The 15,257-nt window shown below is 41.8% G+C and overlaps 1 protein-coding gene and 1 long non-coding RNA gene across 2 annotated transcripts; one reads left to right on the top strand and one right to left on the bottom strand.

Annotated features, from left to right (window-relative positions):
* Positions 1-425: 425 nt before the first annotated feature.
* Positions 426-8,298, bottom strand: si:ch73-233m11.2 (NACHT, LRR and PYD domains-containing protein 3). The gene is made up of 9 exons (XM_029621542.2): positions 8,131-8,298; positions 6,199-7,828; positions 2,926-3,087; positions 2,413-2,586; positions 2,129-2,302; positions 1,802-1,975; positions 1,507-1,680; positions 1,185-1,352; positions 426-771 (listed from the first exon to the last, which is right to left on the bottom strand). Exons 1-9 carry the CDS (start codon positions 8,156-8,158, stop codon positions 702-704), a joined length of 2,754 nt encoding a protein of 917 aa, XP_029477402.1. The 5' UTR covers positions 8,159-8,298; the 3' UTR covers positions 426-701.
* An 84-nt stretch (positions 8,299-8,382) lies between these two features.
* On the top strand, positions 8,383-10,918 carry LOC115102036 (uncharacterized). Its single transcript, XR_003859397.2, has 4 exons — positions 8,383-8,528; positions 9,437-9,557; positions 10,066-10,186; positions 10,429-10,918. It is a non-coding gene; the product is annotated as an uncharacterized LOC115102036 (long non-coding RNA).
* Positions 10,919-15,257: the final 4,339 nt, after the last annotated feature.

The raw sequence follows: 15,257 nt of genomic DNA, 5'->3' as shown, positions 1-15,257 counted from the left end.
GGGTCCCCTCTGCTGTGTGCCACTTAAATGGGTCCCAGCTCTGTTTAACTGAACTTCAACTCTTCTTTCACTTTCAGAAAAACAAACCCTCTCAGGACTGGTGTGGGTTGTGAAGACGATGATAAAATTGACAATGTTTGCTGCCTTGAGGACATCCTATTTATCACTGTGTGTTTCTTTGTATCAAGTTTACAACTTTGCCTTTGCTTATAGTAGAAATAGGGGAGGAAAGTTTTCATAAAGTTTTACCGGTCAAGTACTGCTTCTTCATTTCTACAATGTCGTTTTGATAACTCACTTTTTTTACTTGGAGACAGCTTTATAGATGAAACCGGTGATATTTTAATGGTTGTAAGATGTGTGCCTTACTGAATATGCTGCCTCCCCTCATCTGAGGGGAAAAAATAAAGTAGAAATTATCTGTATTTTTCTCATTAAAAACCTTTATTTGAACCAAATCATTAGTTAACATCTTTTGACAACCAAAACTTTAGCAATGGCACTCAAGTAACATCATGAATGTGTTCACTAACAGACACCGTTCAGCCCATGGCTGTTTGAAGCCCATTGTCATGTAACTCTATACTAGTAGAAAGAATGGAGGGATCAAACAAATACTGTCAATGGATTGGTTTTTATTCAAACCGGTGATATTTTAGTCAAGTTTTTTGGTGGTGACATTTTTCAAATGTAATTTTTGTTTAGTATTTGATTTTTGCACACTGGTCCATCATCTCAAACATGTCTTCACTGAAGTCGTTATACTGCAGACTGAAAGAGACGAAGGCAAATGTCAGAAGAACCCTTACACTTTTCACATGACAAATTGTGATAGCACAAATTTCACAACAGCAGTAGGGATTACGAAACAACGTGTCTTTTGCGTGTGGTACAGAGGAGGTTGTAAAAGGAGCTATAGGAGGTCGGGCTCATTGTAATGGCTGGAATGGATTTCTTTGGAACGTATCGAACACAGCAAACATATGGAAACCACATGTTTGACTAACATTTATTCCAGCCATTACAATGAGCCTGTCCTCCTAAAGCTCCACTCACTAGCCTCTGGTGTGGTCCTATCAAAATATAAATCTCACTGAACACTAAAACATGAATACTATTGTATAGAGAACCATCAATACTACTACAATGTATCAGTGGAGTCTACCACTACTTTGCTCACTCACTTCATCTTGTGCATGGTGCGACTATCCTGCATGACTTGGACCAGGGCTGGGACTGAGGTGTCAGTCAGATGGTTGTTCTTCAGGACCAGGCTCTTCAGGGAGCCACTGGCCCTCACCGCCACACTCAGGTCTCCAACACAGGCATCCGTCAGCTGGATCATCTCAACACTGTAACACACACACCATTATCTAAGTTTTGTCAAGGACTTAAGCCTTGGTATATACCTCTAAATCTTTGATGTGACATATGAGGATTCAAGTGTTACACTGATCCGCAGCAAAGCAAAACCGGTCTGGCGACACACACTGTCTGTTCACTTACTCCAGGTGCTCCAGACTGCACCGTTTGTCTCCCAGTGCGACCCAGAGGTGTTTGGCTCCTTCGTCTCCTATTTTGTTCAGGCCCACAGACAGTGTTCTCAGTCCAGAGGTCCCACTGCTCAGCAAAATACCCAACTCCTTGAAGACCAGGGGAGTCAACTCACAGCGGACCAAGCTGCAACAGAAAACCCTAATTGGTTCTGATACAAAGGCATGAATCGTCTCGTTTCCAAGGGGGTCCCCAGACTACAACAGATAATACACTCAATACATAAGTATTCTGTGGACTGTAGTACCGCAGTGTCTCCAGTGGGTGTCCAGGCTTGTTGAGGGCCTTACACAGCTGCAGTGCCCCCTCCTGGCCCAACGCATTCACAGACAGATCCAGCTCAGTCAGCCTACAGCCTTCTGACTGCAAGGCCTCAGCCACACCAGCACAACACGCAGCTGTCAACTCATTATCAAACAATCTGGCAAGGGATAGAGCAGAGAGGGAATCAGGAGAGATACTCCATGTCATATCACACATCTCCATATCTGAGCAATGTGTTGTTTTTTATGTCCTAGAGACTTGAGTGAGATATAACTATAATAACAGCATCCATTATCTATCTGGTCCTTACATCAGGCTTTGCAGTTGGCAGTGGGGATATTGGAGTGCCTTGGCCAGCCAATCCACCCCCTGGTCGGTGAGGCAGTTCTGTGCCAGGTTCAGTATTCGCAGCTCTGATTGGCCAACGCACAGTGCAGTTGACAAGGCCTCCATGGACCCCCCCGTCAACTCACACCTTGGTAACCTTCACAAAGTCAACTAATTACAGGCTAATAATGGTATTTGAACTGTCAATCATAGATGTATTCTTCTTCCAAAATGATACCAATACAATATCTTTGCTAGAGTACGTACTGAAGCTCCTGCAGTTTGCAATGAGGGCTTCCCAGTGCATGGCTCAGCTTCCTGAGCCCCTGGTCATGGAAAGGATTCCCCCTCAGCTCCAACACGCGGAGATGTGATTTCTCTGAGGTCAGTACTGCCACCAGGTCCCCACAGCAAGCCTCTGTTAACCCGCACACTGGAAGTCTACAGAAACCAATCATCATCCATTTAGATACAACAAACAGACCAAGTGACTTTACTATTATGTAATTCAATAGCATGCGCCAAATGTCAATATAACCCTGTTATAAGGAAATTATAATAGTGTTATAATTAAGTTTATGGTGTCATATGATTTAAATGCTTTATATTCCGTGTACGAGTAGTATGGGACCTCATCTTCAATAATCTATTGAAGTCGAGAACATTTTGAAATCGTAATTTACTGTAACACTGCCATCAATATTAGATTGTGCATTACATTTGAATGGCATGATGCAAACACTGTAAATGTCATATTCTGTGAAGTAAGATGGAACTCACTTTAATGTTTGTATGTTGCAGTCCCCAAGTCCTGTGCAAAGAACTTTGAAGCCTGTGTCACCCATGGGGTTGTAGGACATATCCAGCTCTGTGGTCCTTCCCTGGCTGAGGGCCGAGGCCAGATGAGCGAGAGCCCCAGCACTAAGAGAGCTCTGAACCAGGCTGTGGACAAAACAGATGAAAAGATGTGCGTGTGTATGCAGCTCTGGTGATGTTTTAAAGGGAAAATCTGCAGTTGAAAGAATAACAAAGCAGCCACCCCACCAGTGTTGGGAAAAAGCTGAGAAATGGGGCTGGAGAAATGTAACCACTCAAATTCATAGACAGGGCTATGGATACAAGGACTGACCATCCATGATATCAAAATGATAGTTTTAACCATGTTGAGTCTAGTGTTTGTTTCCAATTGTTGTTTACAAACATGGGAGTAAAATAAGCTTATATTTGGGGTTCTGATGGGGTAAGACAGTTGTACTAAAATCATGAGGCATTTATATTCTTCCAAGAATCAACGGGTATATATCATTAACTTATAAGTCCTAAAATAAATGTAGCAACTGCAAATTTCCCCTTTAAAGAACTGTTAAAATTGTACAAAATGTAACATTTTTGTTAGGTAAATGTTTTGGAATTAATTTATACAATGTAACCTACATACCATGCATACAGTAAATCATACTGTAATATGTCTCTTTCCACTATCTGAAAAGGAACAGTAATTACAGATCATTTGTTCGCGACAGAAAATCAAATCATATTTTAATTGTCACATGTTTTATTTGTTTAACCTTTATTTAACTAGGGAAGTCAGTTAAGAACAAATTCTTATTTATAATGGACGGCCTACCCCGGATGACGTTGGGCCAATTGTGCGCCGCCCTATGGGACTCCCAATCACAGCCGGTTGTGGTTTCTTTGCAGCAATTCGACCATAAAGGTCTGATTCAAAACCTATTTCCCCTCAGGAGACTGAAAAGAGTTGGCATGGGTCCTCAGATCTTCAAAAGATTTTATAGCTGCACCATCGAGAGCATCCTGACAGGTTGCATCACTGCCTGGTATGGCAACTGCTCGGCCTCTGACCGCAAGGTACTACAGAGGGTAGTGCGTATGGCCCAGTACATCACCGGGGACAAGCTTCCTGCCATGCAGGACCTTTATACCAGGCAGTGTCAGAGGAAGGTCCTAAAAATCGTCAAAGACTCCAGCCACCCTAGTTCTAGACTGTTCTCTCTGCTACTGCACGGCAAGCAATACCGGAGTGCCAAGTCTAAGTCCAAGAGTCTTCTCAACAGCTTTTATCCCCAAGCCATAAGACTCCAGAACAACTAATCAAATGGCTACCCAGACTATTTGCACCCCCCCACACACTGCTACTACTCTCTGTTAATATCTATGCATAGCCACTTTAACAACCCTACCTGCATGTACATAATTATCTCAATTACCTCGACACCGGTGCCCCCTGTATTGAGCCCTGCTATTGTTATTCACTGCTGCTCTTAATCATTTGTTTTTTTTAATCGCTTACTTTTTTCTTAATTTGAATTTTTTAGGTATTTTCTTAGAACTGCATCATTGGTTAAGGGCTTGTAAGTAAGAATTTCACTGTAAGATCTACACCTGTTGTATTTGGCGCATGTGACAAATACCATTTGATTTGATTCACGCAGTCTCCTCTGAACAGTTGATGTTGAGATGTGTCTGTTACTTGAACTCTGTGATGCATTTATTTGGGCTGCAATCTGAGGTGTAGTTAACTCTAATGAACATATCCTCTGCAGCAGACGTAACTCTGGGTCTTCCTTTCCTGTGGCGGTCCTCATGAGAGACAGTTTCATCATAGAGCTTGATGGTTTTTGCAACTGCTTGATGGTTCTTGAAATGTACAGATTGACTGACCTTCACGTCTTAAAGTAATGATGTAATATGAAAAAGTAATATGATTCAAGTAATATGGACGTTTTTTTTTTACCAAATAGGGCCATCTTCTGTATACCACCCTACCTTGTCACAACACAACTGATTGGCTCAAAAGCATTAAGGAAAGAAATTCCACATTAACTCTTAACAAGGCACACCTGTTAATTGAAATGCATTCCATTCCATTCTACCATGAAGCTGGTTGAGATCATTTTGATTTATTTTACCATTACTTGACTAGGCAAGTCAGTTAAGAACAAATTCTTATTTTACAATGACCCCAGCCAAACCCTCCCCTAACCCAGGCAATGCTGAGCCCCTGAGGGATTCCCGATCATGGCCGGTTGTGATACAGCCTGGGATCGAACCAGGGTCTGTAGTGATACCTCTAGAACTAACATGCAGTGCCCGAGACTGCTGCGCCACTCGGGAACCCCTACATGCACCGAATACAACAGGTGTAGTAGACCTTACAGTGAAATGCTTACTTTACAAGCCCTTAATATAAGCCCAACAATGCAGTTAAGAAAAAAATATGTGTTAAGTAAAAAAAAGTAAAATAAAAGTAACAAATCATTACAGAGCAGTAGTAAAATAACAATAGCGAGGCTATATACAGGGGGCACCGGTACAGAGTCAATGTGTGGGGGCACTGGTTAATCAAGGTAATTGAGGTAATATGTACATGTAGGTAGAGTTAAAGTGACTATGCATTGATAATAAACAGAGTAGCAGCAGCGTAAAAGAGAGGGGGGGGGGGGGTGCAAATAGTCTGGGTAGCCATTTGATTAGCCGTTCAGGAGTCTTATGGCTCGGGGTAGAAGCTGTTAAGAAGTCTTTTGGACCTAGACTTAGCACTCCGGTAACGCATGCCGTGCGGTAGCAGAGAGAGCAGTCTATGACTAGGGTGGTTGGAGTCTTTGACAATTTTTAGGGCCTTCCTCTGACATCGCCTGGTGTAGAGGTCCTGGAAGGCGGGAAGTTTGGCCCCAGTGATGTACTGGGCCGTACGCACTACCCTCTGTAGTGACTTGCGGTCGGAGGCCAAGCTGTTGCCATACCAGGCAGTAATATGTATAGCTGTAGAATAGTAGTATTGCGATCCACACTTTTAAACCAGGGTCGTTACAGTAGATACATAATTTGTTTGATTATTTGTATGTATGTGGTCCCACAGTGGTAGGATTGGAAAAACATGCTTTAGGTTTCTGTTTTACTTTCTAGTTGCAGACGAGAGGTATTGATTGCCACTGTACCATATCATTTACCAAACTAAATTGGGTCACACTTACTAGCAGCAAAATACTAGACAACAAATCACATTGATTTTCTGTTTCCTCAATTACTCACATTATTTTATGAGAGAGACGTATGGCAGGAACCAAAAGGTTGGCTTTTTGCTCAGTTAAATCCTTGCTGCTGTACAGATTCAGCTGATCCCATTCCCCCAGACATGTCACTATGTAGCTGAGAGACACACAGTCATGTACACCCAGAACTCCATAGCTGATGCCACGGGCAGACGGAATGATGATCTCCTTCACCAGCTTCTCATTCTGACGTTGATGGAGCAGATGAAAGTAATGGAGGTGTCTGTCTGTGTGATAGCTCTCCAGTGCCTTCCGAGAGGTGCTTTTAAACCAGCTGCTGAAGTCCATGATGTGGTCAATGTTGAACTCTCCCAGTTCAGATTCCAGAGGCTTCCTCTGAGAGGGCTCACAAAGCCCTGCCAGGTAAAGGTCGAGAAACTCTACACAACCCTCATGGTTCTCCAACATCTCTTCCACACTCACTGCTTCTGACTCGTCTAAGTAGAAGGATGCAGCCAAGAAAAACTCTTGGATCTTCTGGGTGTGGAAGGAGAAAATGCAGTTGTCCGATTCCAGGTCACCATCAACGTGCAGGAAATCTTTCAGTGATGTTGGAGTTGTTAGGAACTGTTGTACATCAGTGGAGGCCATTTCTTCTTTGGAGCAGTTTGAATCCGGGCCGAGACAGCAATGGGAAGCCATTCTACCCAGGGAGGTCACCAGGTCTCTGGCATTGGTCGTGTCCAATGACAGTGCCCGAATAAGGTGGACGGTGATATAAACAAACACCTGGGTTAGTGTCTCAGGAAGAATCTCTCCAGTCTCCATTAGAGACTTGTAAATTGAACAAGTCGTCCAGCAGAATCTAGGAGAGGTGCAGAAATCATAGAACCCCATTGTCCTTTCTATGTTCTCAAACGCTTGACTGGCTACAATTGGATCAGAGAAGAACCTTTCACAATAGGCCTTCCTCTGGGGTTTCAGAAACCCCAACAGCTCAACGCGGTAGCCGTCTAGAGACTCAAGACTGGCTGCGGTAGGCCTTGAGGTCAGCAGTATGGCTGCCCCTTTCAGCAGAGGTCCATGCACCAGGCTGGCCACTAGCATAGAGACTGAGGCTGGCTGCTGAGGGTCCGAGCAGAGGGTCAGGGATGTGGGGGGTTCCAGGCTGTGCTGGTACTGATCCAGCCCATCAAACAGAAACAGCAGAGACTTTGGATTCTGCAGGACTAGAGCCAGGGACTCAGGGGAAAGGTGACTGTAACACTGAAGCAGCAATGCCTGCAGAGACAGCACCCCTTTATGGGCATTCAGATCCCTGAACGTGAAATGGAAGACACAGGAAAAGTGCTGGAGATGTTTGCCAGTGGCCCAGTCCACTATTAGCTTCTCCAGGGCAGTGGTTCTGCCAACTCCAGCTGGACCAACCACTATAACAGGTTTTGGCTGGTGTCTATCTTCAGGCAATGCAATTAGAATGGCATGTTGAAATGACTGTGGTTTCTCTTGCATCTGTTTTTCTGACACATCAGGACCAGTAGTCATGAGCTGAATGTAATTATTATCATGCACAACTTTATTTGGCAACTGGCCTCCAAGAAGGGTTGATGTGTCCTCTGACTTCTGCTTTCTATGGGCCAGCAGTGCTTCCTTGTGCATCGTGTGGATAGCTGTCGAGAGAAAACAGCAGTTTGAAAAAGGAACGTTGAGAAACAGAGGGACATTGTTAGGTGACGCAAGCACACGCACGCGCATCAACGCAAAGTCGGCACACACATATTGGAGCACAAAGTAGACACAGACACACAGGCATAAGAAAACAAGCATGCAAATACATTTTTCACTATAAGGTAAACCATATTGCGGTTTAAAGTTTTTCTAGGCTGTTGCACCTGGTTTAATGTCTATGGATTTCACAAAGTAGCCAACATTTACATGAAAATCAAATTATTATGGGGCGGCGTACACTTACTTTGAAAACAATCCTTTGATGTCGCCATAATGTATCTATAATTCCCGCTGGTGTCCTGTGCTTTCGTTCGTTCTGAACAATACGCAATAAAATGCTTGGCAGAGGATTGAAACAGTACGTTTCCGCAAATGAATAAAAACTAATCGCAGCCGATGTATCTGTGCAACCGTACAATATGTTCCGGGTGGCAGCTAGAATAGAGGATGAAAAAGAAGGAAGTGATATGTGCAATATCCTTTATGGACAAGATTCAACAACTCCTTTTTGGGAACGACTTATTCCAATGAACATGCAGAAACACCTAACGGCAGGAGGGTCGACTAGTTTCAGCCTTCATATACTGTGATTGGTTTCAGCCAGCCAATACTATTCAACCTGTGGTCCGAGGACCCCTAGAGGTACTGCAGGTGGTCCGCGAAAATATGTTGACATTTTTTTTTTCAATGTTTTTATGAATGTAGCTAGCAACCACATAATTAATTAATGAATTATGAATAACATACACACAGTAGAAAATAGGAAAATATATTATTTCTAATGATTATTTATCAACACTCAGTATCTGACATACACTTTGAAAGAATACCCTCGAGTAGGATACTGCCGCCCGCGCTAGTGAGGAATGTGGCCCCGGTTCCAGGAATGGACATAAAGTCCAATATGGCTGCCAACGCAATGCCATATATTGACATGTGTATATGATATCCGAATTCAGTAGCTCTACTCTCATTGGTCCTAACAATTTGTTAAATAAATATGTGCATGTAGCTGCCGACACCAGCCATCAAGACATCATAGATGAGATCAATGGATCATCAGAAATGGGTACAGAGAGATAGTTAGATATATAGCTACTACAAACAGAACAATGAGCCAGATATTTCACTGGATGTATAAATGTGAAGCATCCGGTTGGCGGTTCCACTCAGTTGCGGTCGGTGCCGTTTAAGATTTTTTTTATTTCTATAAGCGTTATTTGTATTTCTATTACAGCATATTGGATGACTGCCATGCATATTCCATTCACCCAGCTCAATGTAACATCGATAGATTTAGGCTACCACATGATACTCAAATTTTCCCTATACCCATCAGCTTGCTACATCAGGTTGCTACAACCTAGCCTATTAATCAGTCCCTCCAGGATTCTGCGATCTCATAATTCAATGCAAAATCAACCAATCAGGGCATATTATGCTAGAGCCCTCAATTTTGACCAATACAATTAACAGAAATCAATATAATTTGCCAACTAAAATAACAGCTAACGATCGTGCAAAACAATTTCAATTTTTTTGGAAACTAGAGAAAGTCGACAATACACAGAAAAGCATATGAGAATGTCAGAACAGTGCCCACAGCAGCGGCAGATCGCCGTGACTGAAGTGGTAGCAGGGAAGACTGTGGCAAGCGCTGAAAGAATCAAGGTGAGTGGCGTTTTACTCAAACTTTTACTCCGCTAACCTTGGCTTTATTAGGGTGGTCGGCACTCTGCTCTCCCCAGTCTGTCTATGGAGAGCGCTGCTCAAAGCACTGAGTGCAATTTGTCAGCATTGCGGTTTTTAACTCTCTGTAAAACGTAATACTGATCACGAAAGCACAATCTTTTTGGATTTTTTTTAGAAATGGAATAATTATCAACCACAAGTCTATTTTTACGTCTTCTGTTCTTTATCTCCCTCACGACCCTTTCAGAAAAAAAATCACAATCTCAATAATTTTTTAGACAACTTTAAAAAAATAAATATCGATCCTCAAATTGAAAGTGATTGAGAGAGAGAGAAGTTAGCATTATATGCCCACCTATCTACCCTGACCAACCACCCTTGTTTTGTTTTGGTCATAAGTTACCATCTGTCTTATGTAACCATACCAAACATAACATATAATACTAATTGGAGCGTCCCGGATTTACATTTACTATGTTACGTCTAGTCTATGAGACCAGGCTGGCTGTCGTGGTGGGGCAGCATGCATCACGTGTCTCCAGGACCATGTGGGCTGAACCCTTACTCAATGCTGTTGAAGCCCTATGCTCCAAGGGGCTAAAAGAAAAGTAAGTCATATGTCACCACCAACCAATATATGACTTTACAAATCTCAATCTTATTGAAATTACAGCTTGAATACTCAGTGTCTTTTTCCCCTTAATGGCCACCATACACACTCAGATTGTAAAACTGATGAACAAAGCATTTGACACAATGGTTGTGTAAATATTTTGTGCCAAACAACTGTTGTGTTAACTGCGTTTTTACAACCTAGGCGTGTGTGTGGGAAATGTGTTTTGTTTTTCAGGTTGAAGTTGCCCTCCATCCAGCCCTCCTCAAGAGTAAAAGCGAGGAGAATGATATCAAATCTGGGTCTGGAGAAACCTTAGCGGTTTAGACCATCGGGCCAGTAACTGAAAGGTTCTTGGTTTGAATCCCCAAGCCGACTAGGTGAAAAATCTGTCATTGGGCCCTTGAGCAAGGCACTTAACCCTAATTGCTCCTGTAAGTCACTCTAGATAAGTGTCTGCTAAATTACTAAAATGTGAAGTGTGTGTGTATTTACAAGCGTATTATTCCAATATGATCCTATGAACAAATCTGAAGTCCGATGTATATTTTACATAAAAAAATGTATTTCATCAATAGGACCATGGGAAGGGTGGGTCCCCATAAACCATGTTATAAACTGATTGACCTCATAAACCATATATACAAGTATATGTCTGTGTGTGGGAACAGTTCATATACTGTATGAAAAAATACCTGATTAAATTAAACCAATTTTATGAAACTAAGACTGAATCCCTGATAGTTAAAATAGCATGAGAAAATATATTGTTCCTTCATAGATGATTGCTTTGTGAGGTTAAACCAACCTTTTGTTGGTGTCTCTATATTCTCAGAAAGGGGGACATTGGCAAATTGAAAAAATAAGGCCTGACAAAATACTAAATCTATCCTGTTTACCAAGGACCTCCTCCAGTATTACTGTCATCACCACAGCAGCTAGATAACTGCCGATGCAAGACTCCAAGCCAAACATGTTGAAGAGCAGGTTTATTCATAGAGTCCACAGTCATTATGTGATTCCCTAATGGATTGCAGTGAAAACCTGACTGATATAGGACACTTTCTTCCAAAGGTGAATTACTTTAAACTGCATTTTCCTCTGGATGTATAGCATGTGTCAAATAAGTCAAATTCTCCAAACATGTTTAATCCGTCATGTGACACCTGTCCTTAATCCCATCACATAAAGGCTGGGAAAACAATGAACACAATATACTTTTGGTTGTAAACCATAAATATGAATCCCTGTCGATCCATCCTCTTCTGATCTAATGAAATGGATTTAGGATCTTCTATGTATGTCATGGAGGACAGAAACATGCAGCTGTGCCCCTCACTGAAGACCATTACTGAATTGGGGGAAGGTCAGATATTGTGGTAGTACACACATTATTCACAGGTTAGTGTTAGGCATTATATTCCATGTCAGACTCTTCAATGCTAGTTTTCTCAACATCTTAGACCCCAAACGTTGTTAATGAACTCTTTTTAAGCTCATGGTTTTCATTATTTTGATAGAGGGCTGAAAGCCACAGCTTAATGGGTTACAACTGAGAATTTCTCACTAGATATGTCCTCTTACACAGATCACAGGTTAGGCGTGAAATTCCAGTCATTGGCAGCAGATAACTGTAAGGAAAGGTTGCCAAAGGAAGAATTGGCTTTGGGGGTGACTAGTGAGATATACCTGCTGGAGCGCTACGGTGCTATGGTGACCAGTGAGCTGAGATAAAGCGGGGCTTTACCAAGCAGAGACTTGTAGATGAAGCCAGTGGAGCCAGTGGGTTTGGCGCCGAGTATGAAGCGAGGGCCAGCCAACGAGAGCGTACAGGTCGCAGTGGTGGGTAGTATTTGGGGCTTGGGTGACAAAACGGATGGCAATGTGATAGACTGCATCCAATTTGTTGAGTAGAGTGTTGGAGGCTATTTTGTAAATGACATCGCCAAAGTCGAGGATCGGTAGGATGGTCAGTTTTCGAGGGTATGTTTGGCAGCATGAGTGAAGGATGTTTTGTTGCGAAATAGGAAGCCGATTCTAGATTTAATTTTGGATTGGAGATGCTTGATGCCTTGAGTCTGAAAGGAGAGTTTACAGTCTAACCAGACACCTAGGTATTTGTAGTTATCCACATATACTAAGTCAGAACCATCCAGAGTAGTGATGCTGGAGGGGCAGGCATACTGGTATTGCTCTTTCCTTGTTGAAATGGGGAATAAAGGAAGACTGGTTTCATTTTCAATAAAGACACAATGAAGACATTGTTAGATTGAATGTATGCCTTTAATACGGTCTTTATCTCTGTATTACAGCAAGTCAAATAAAGATTTGTGCAAACTGGAAGTGTGACTTCTTTCCCCAATGATTTCCTAAGGCTAGTTATCAGCTATTCTATACCAAGGCTAGATGAGGCTGAATGGCAAAGAATTCATGTCCTTGGTACATGAAGAGAGGAAAGAAGGAGAGGAGAGCTGAATGAGCATTGTCGTATGTGCCCAGTGTATTCCTGGGTGATATTATTTTGGGAGTGGGACAGAGCTTGGACAGTGTTTTTACTCATGCTTTGAAAAAAATGTTGTCTGCTTTTTTTTAATGTCTATATTTCTGTAGATGTTTTTTTTTTTAATTGTCATTATCCTTCCCCCTTGAAAACATATAGAGGATTGGTCCACTGATGTTACCTGCATGATCAGAGGTCAGGCAGACTAAATTAGATTAGGCAGGTCCTCATGCATGTTGACTGGCAGCAGGTGTTTTTATAACATGAGTCTACTGCAGAACTATGTGTATGTGGTACCATCCATTGTGGAATAGTTTCTGTACAGCAGATATTGTAGCTAATACCTCACGAGAGATGGATTTACATGCAGGGTCATTCCATGCAGGTCTCAGTTTAACCCACAGTTTGCATCCTTGATGTTTAAACCACATTCTAACCTGAAAGGGGCAATATGATCCCGTTGATAAAGGCTCTTTTGGGGGAGAGTTTCAGCCTGGCTTTTCAGTTATTATTAAGACCATTGAAGATATAAAAAGTTAATATTGCATAAGAGCAGGAAATAGATGTGTGTGAATACAAAACCAAATGTGGATTTTTTTCACCGTGTAGACAACCAACTAACATTCCTCTTTGGATATTTTTCTAACATTCCCCTTTGGATATTTTTCTAACATTCCCCTTTGGATATTTTTCTTAATTTATATTGGGGATGTTTTTTCAAGCCATTGTATGTGTACAGAAAGAACTTGAAATAAAGAATGTAAATAATAATCTAAACGTCTCGTCTCACTTCATCATTACATCTCTCGCTCTCACCATAAGGTCACTTTAAATTGTTGCTTATTTTTTACAACCTATTGCACATACAAAAGTGAGATGTTATGTTATTCACTCAAAACTACACATTTTTAAAAATGTTTTTGCACCATCCTATTTTTCACATTATTTACTTATTTACTATTTACTTATTTTGGTCTCAAATATATGGGGCGGCAGGGTAGCCTAGTGGTTAGAGTGTTGGACTAGTAACCAAAAGGTTGCAAGTTCAAATCCCAGAGCTGACAAGGTACTAATTTGATGTTCTGCCCCTGAACAGGCAGTTAACCCACTGTTCCTAGGCCGTAACTGAAAATAAGAATTTGTTCTTAACTGACTTGCCTAGTTAAATAAAGGTTAAAAAAAACTAGGTTACACAGAACTATGGCGGACCCAGTGTAAAATTAGAGGCTTTCTACCATATATTTATACTGTAAAAAAATACGTGTCCCAGTGCAAAATGCCTAGCTCTGCCCACTGGGTTGTAGCTTATGGGAGCACTTGTAAAAAAAGGATCCAATCCTTTAAGAGGTTTTAATTAAGAGAGCAAGCTATTGGTTTGTTTACATGTAGTAAAACAAATGCTAGCGCTGACACCTTGTGGTGCTAATTTTGAACTGAAGCAAACAAATTGCAACTTTATTTCAAGCAGCAATATTCCTTTCTGCACACCCTCTTCTGCACACCCCCTCCTTTCTGCACACATCTCTCTCCTGAGCATGTCATACTTAAGGCCTACCTTCATTACATGGGTGGGGCTTGCACTAATCCATTGTACGGCATGTACAGTAGCTGTAGAAGTCTGGTATCCTTCAATATGGTTAGCCTCATTGTCTAATTAAGCAATAAGGCAAAAGGGTGTGTGTTATATGGCCGATATACCACGGCTAAGGGCTGTTCTTATGCACAACGCAAAGCGGAGTGCCTGGACACAGCCCTTAGCCGTGGTATATTGGCCATATACCACAAACCCCCGAGGGGCCTTGTTGCTATTATAAACTGGTTACAAACGTAATTAGAGCAGTAGAAATAAATGTATATAAACCCGTGGGATATGGTCTGAAATACCACGGCTGTCAGCCAATCAGCATTCAGAGTTCGAACCACCCAGTTTATAATGAAAAATAAAAACCCACTGATCTTGCCACTATCAATCGGCCTTTTCTTTTTTTTATTAACCTCCCCCCTCTTCGGAGGACGTTAAATATGGTGCTAACGGAGATGGCTGCATCACGACTAGCTCTTAGAAAACTTTGCAGTAGTTTGTTTTTTTATGTACTCTTTTTACATTGTTAGTTCAGGAAATGTTTTGTGTCATTTCATACAGCCGGGAAGAACTATTGGATATTAGAGTGGTGGTAACTCACCAGAAATATCAGCATTATGACCAGGAATACGACTTCCCTGGAGCAGATCCTTTGTTCACTCTCTCCAGAGCAATTTAACATATTCCAGAGGCCGACCCAAAAGGATTGTTTTGATCACGAGGACTGGGATATGTTCTGGGTAGCATGGGAAAATAATCTAGACACATACATGGATACGGTGACTGAGTTCATAAGGAAGTGTATAGGAGATGTTGTACCCACTGTGACTATTAAAACCTACCCTAACCAGAAACCGTGGATAGATGGTAGCATTTGCTCGAAACTGAAAGCGCAAAAATACCGCATTTTACCATGGCAAGGTGACTGGTAATATGCCAGAATATAAACAGTGTAGTTATTCACTCTGCAAGAAAATCAAACAA

This window comes from Oncorhynchus nerka, linkage group LG20 (genome assembly GCF_034236695.1).
Source record: "Oncorhynchus nerka isolate Pitt River linkage group LG20, Oner_Uvic_2.0, whole genome shotgun sequence".
NCBI lineage: Eukaryota > Metazoa > Chordata > Actinopteri > Salmoniformes > Salmonidae > Oncorhynchus > Oncorhynchus nerka.
The sequence above is the reverse complement of the archived record's forward strand: the minus strand, read 5'-3'. Positions and strand labels throughout refer to the sequence as shown.

Coding starts and splice junctions, on each gene's coding strand:
- si:ch73-233m11.2 (XM_029621542.2), bottom strand. CDS start 8,158: ATGGCGACATCAAAGGATTGTTTTCAAA. Junction 1,976..2,128: donor TGCCAACTGCAAAGCCTGAT/GTAAGGACCAGA, acceptor ATCCCTTGCCAG/ATTGTTTGATAATGAGTTGA. Junction 1,353..1,506: donor TGCAGTCTGGAGCACCTGGA/GTAAGTGAACAG, acceptor TGTGTGTTACAG/TGTTGAGATGATCCAGCTGA.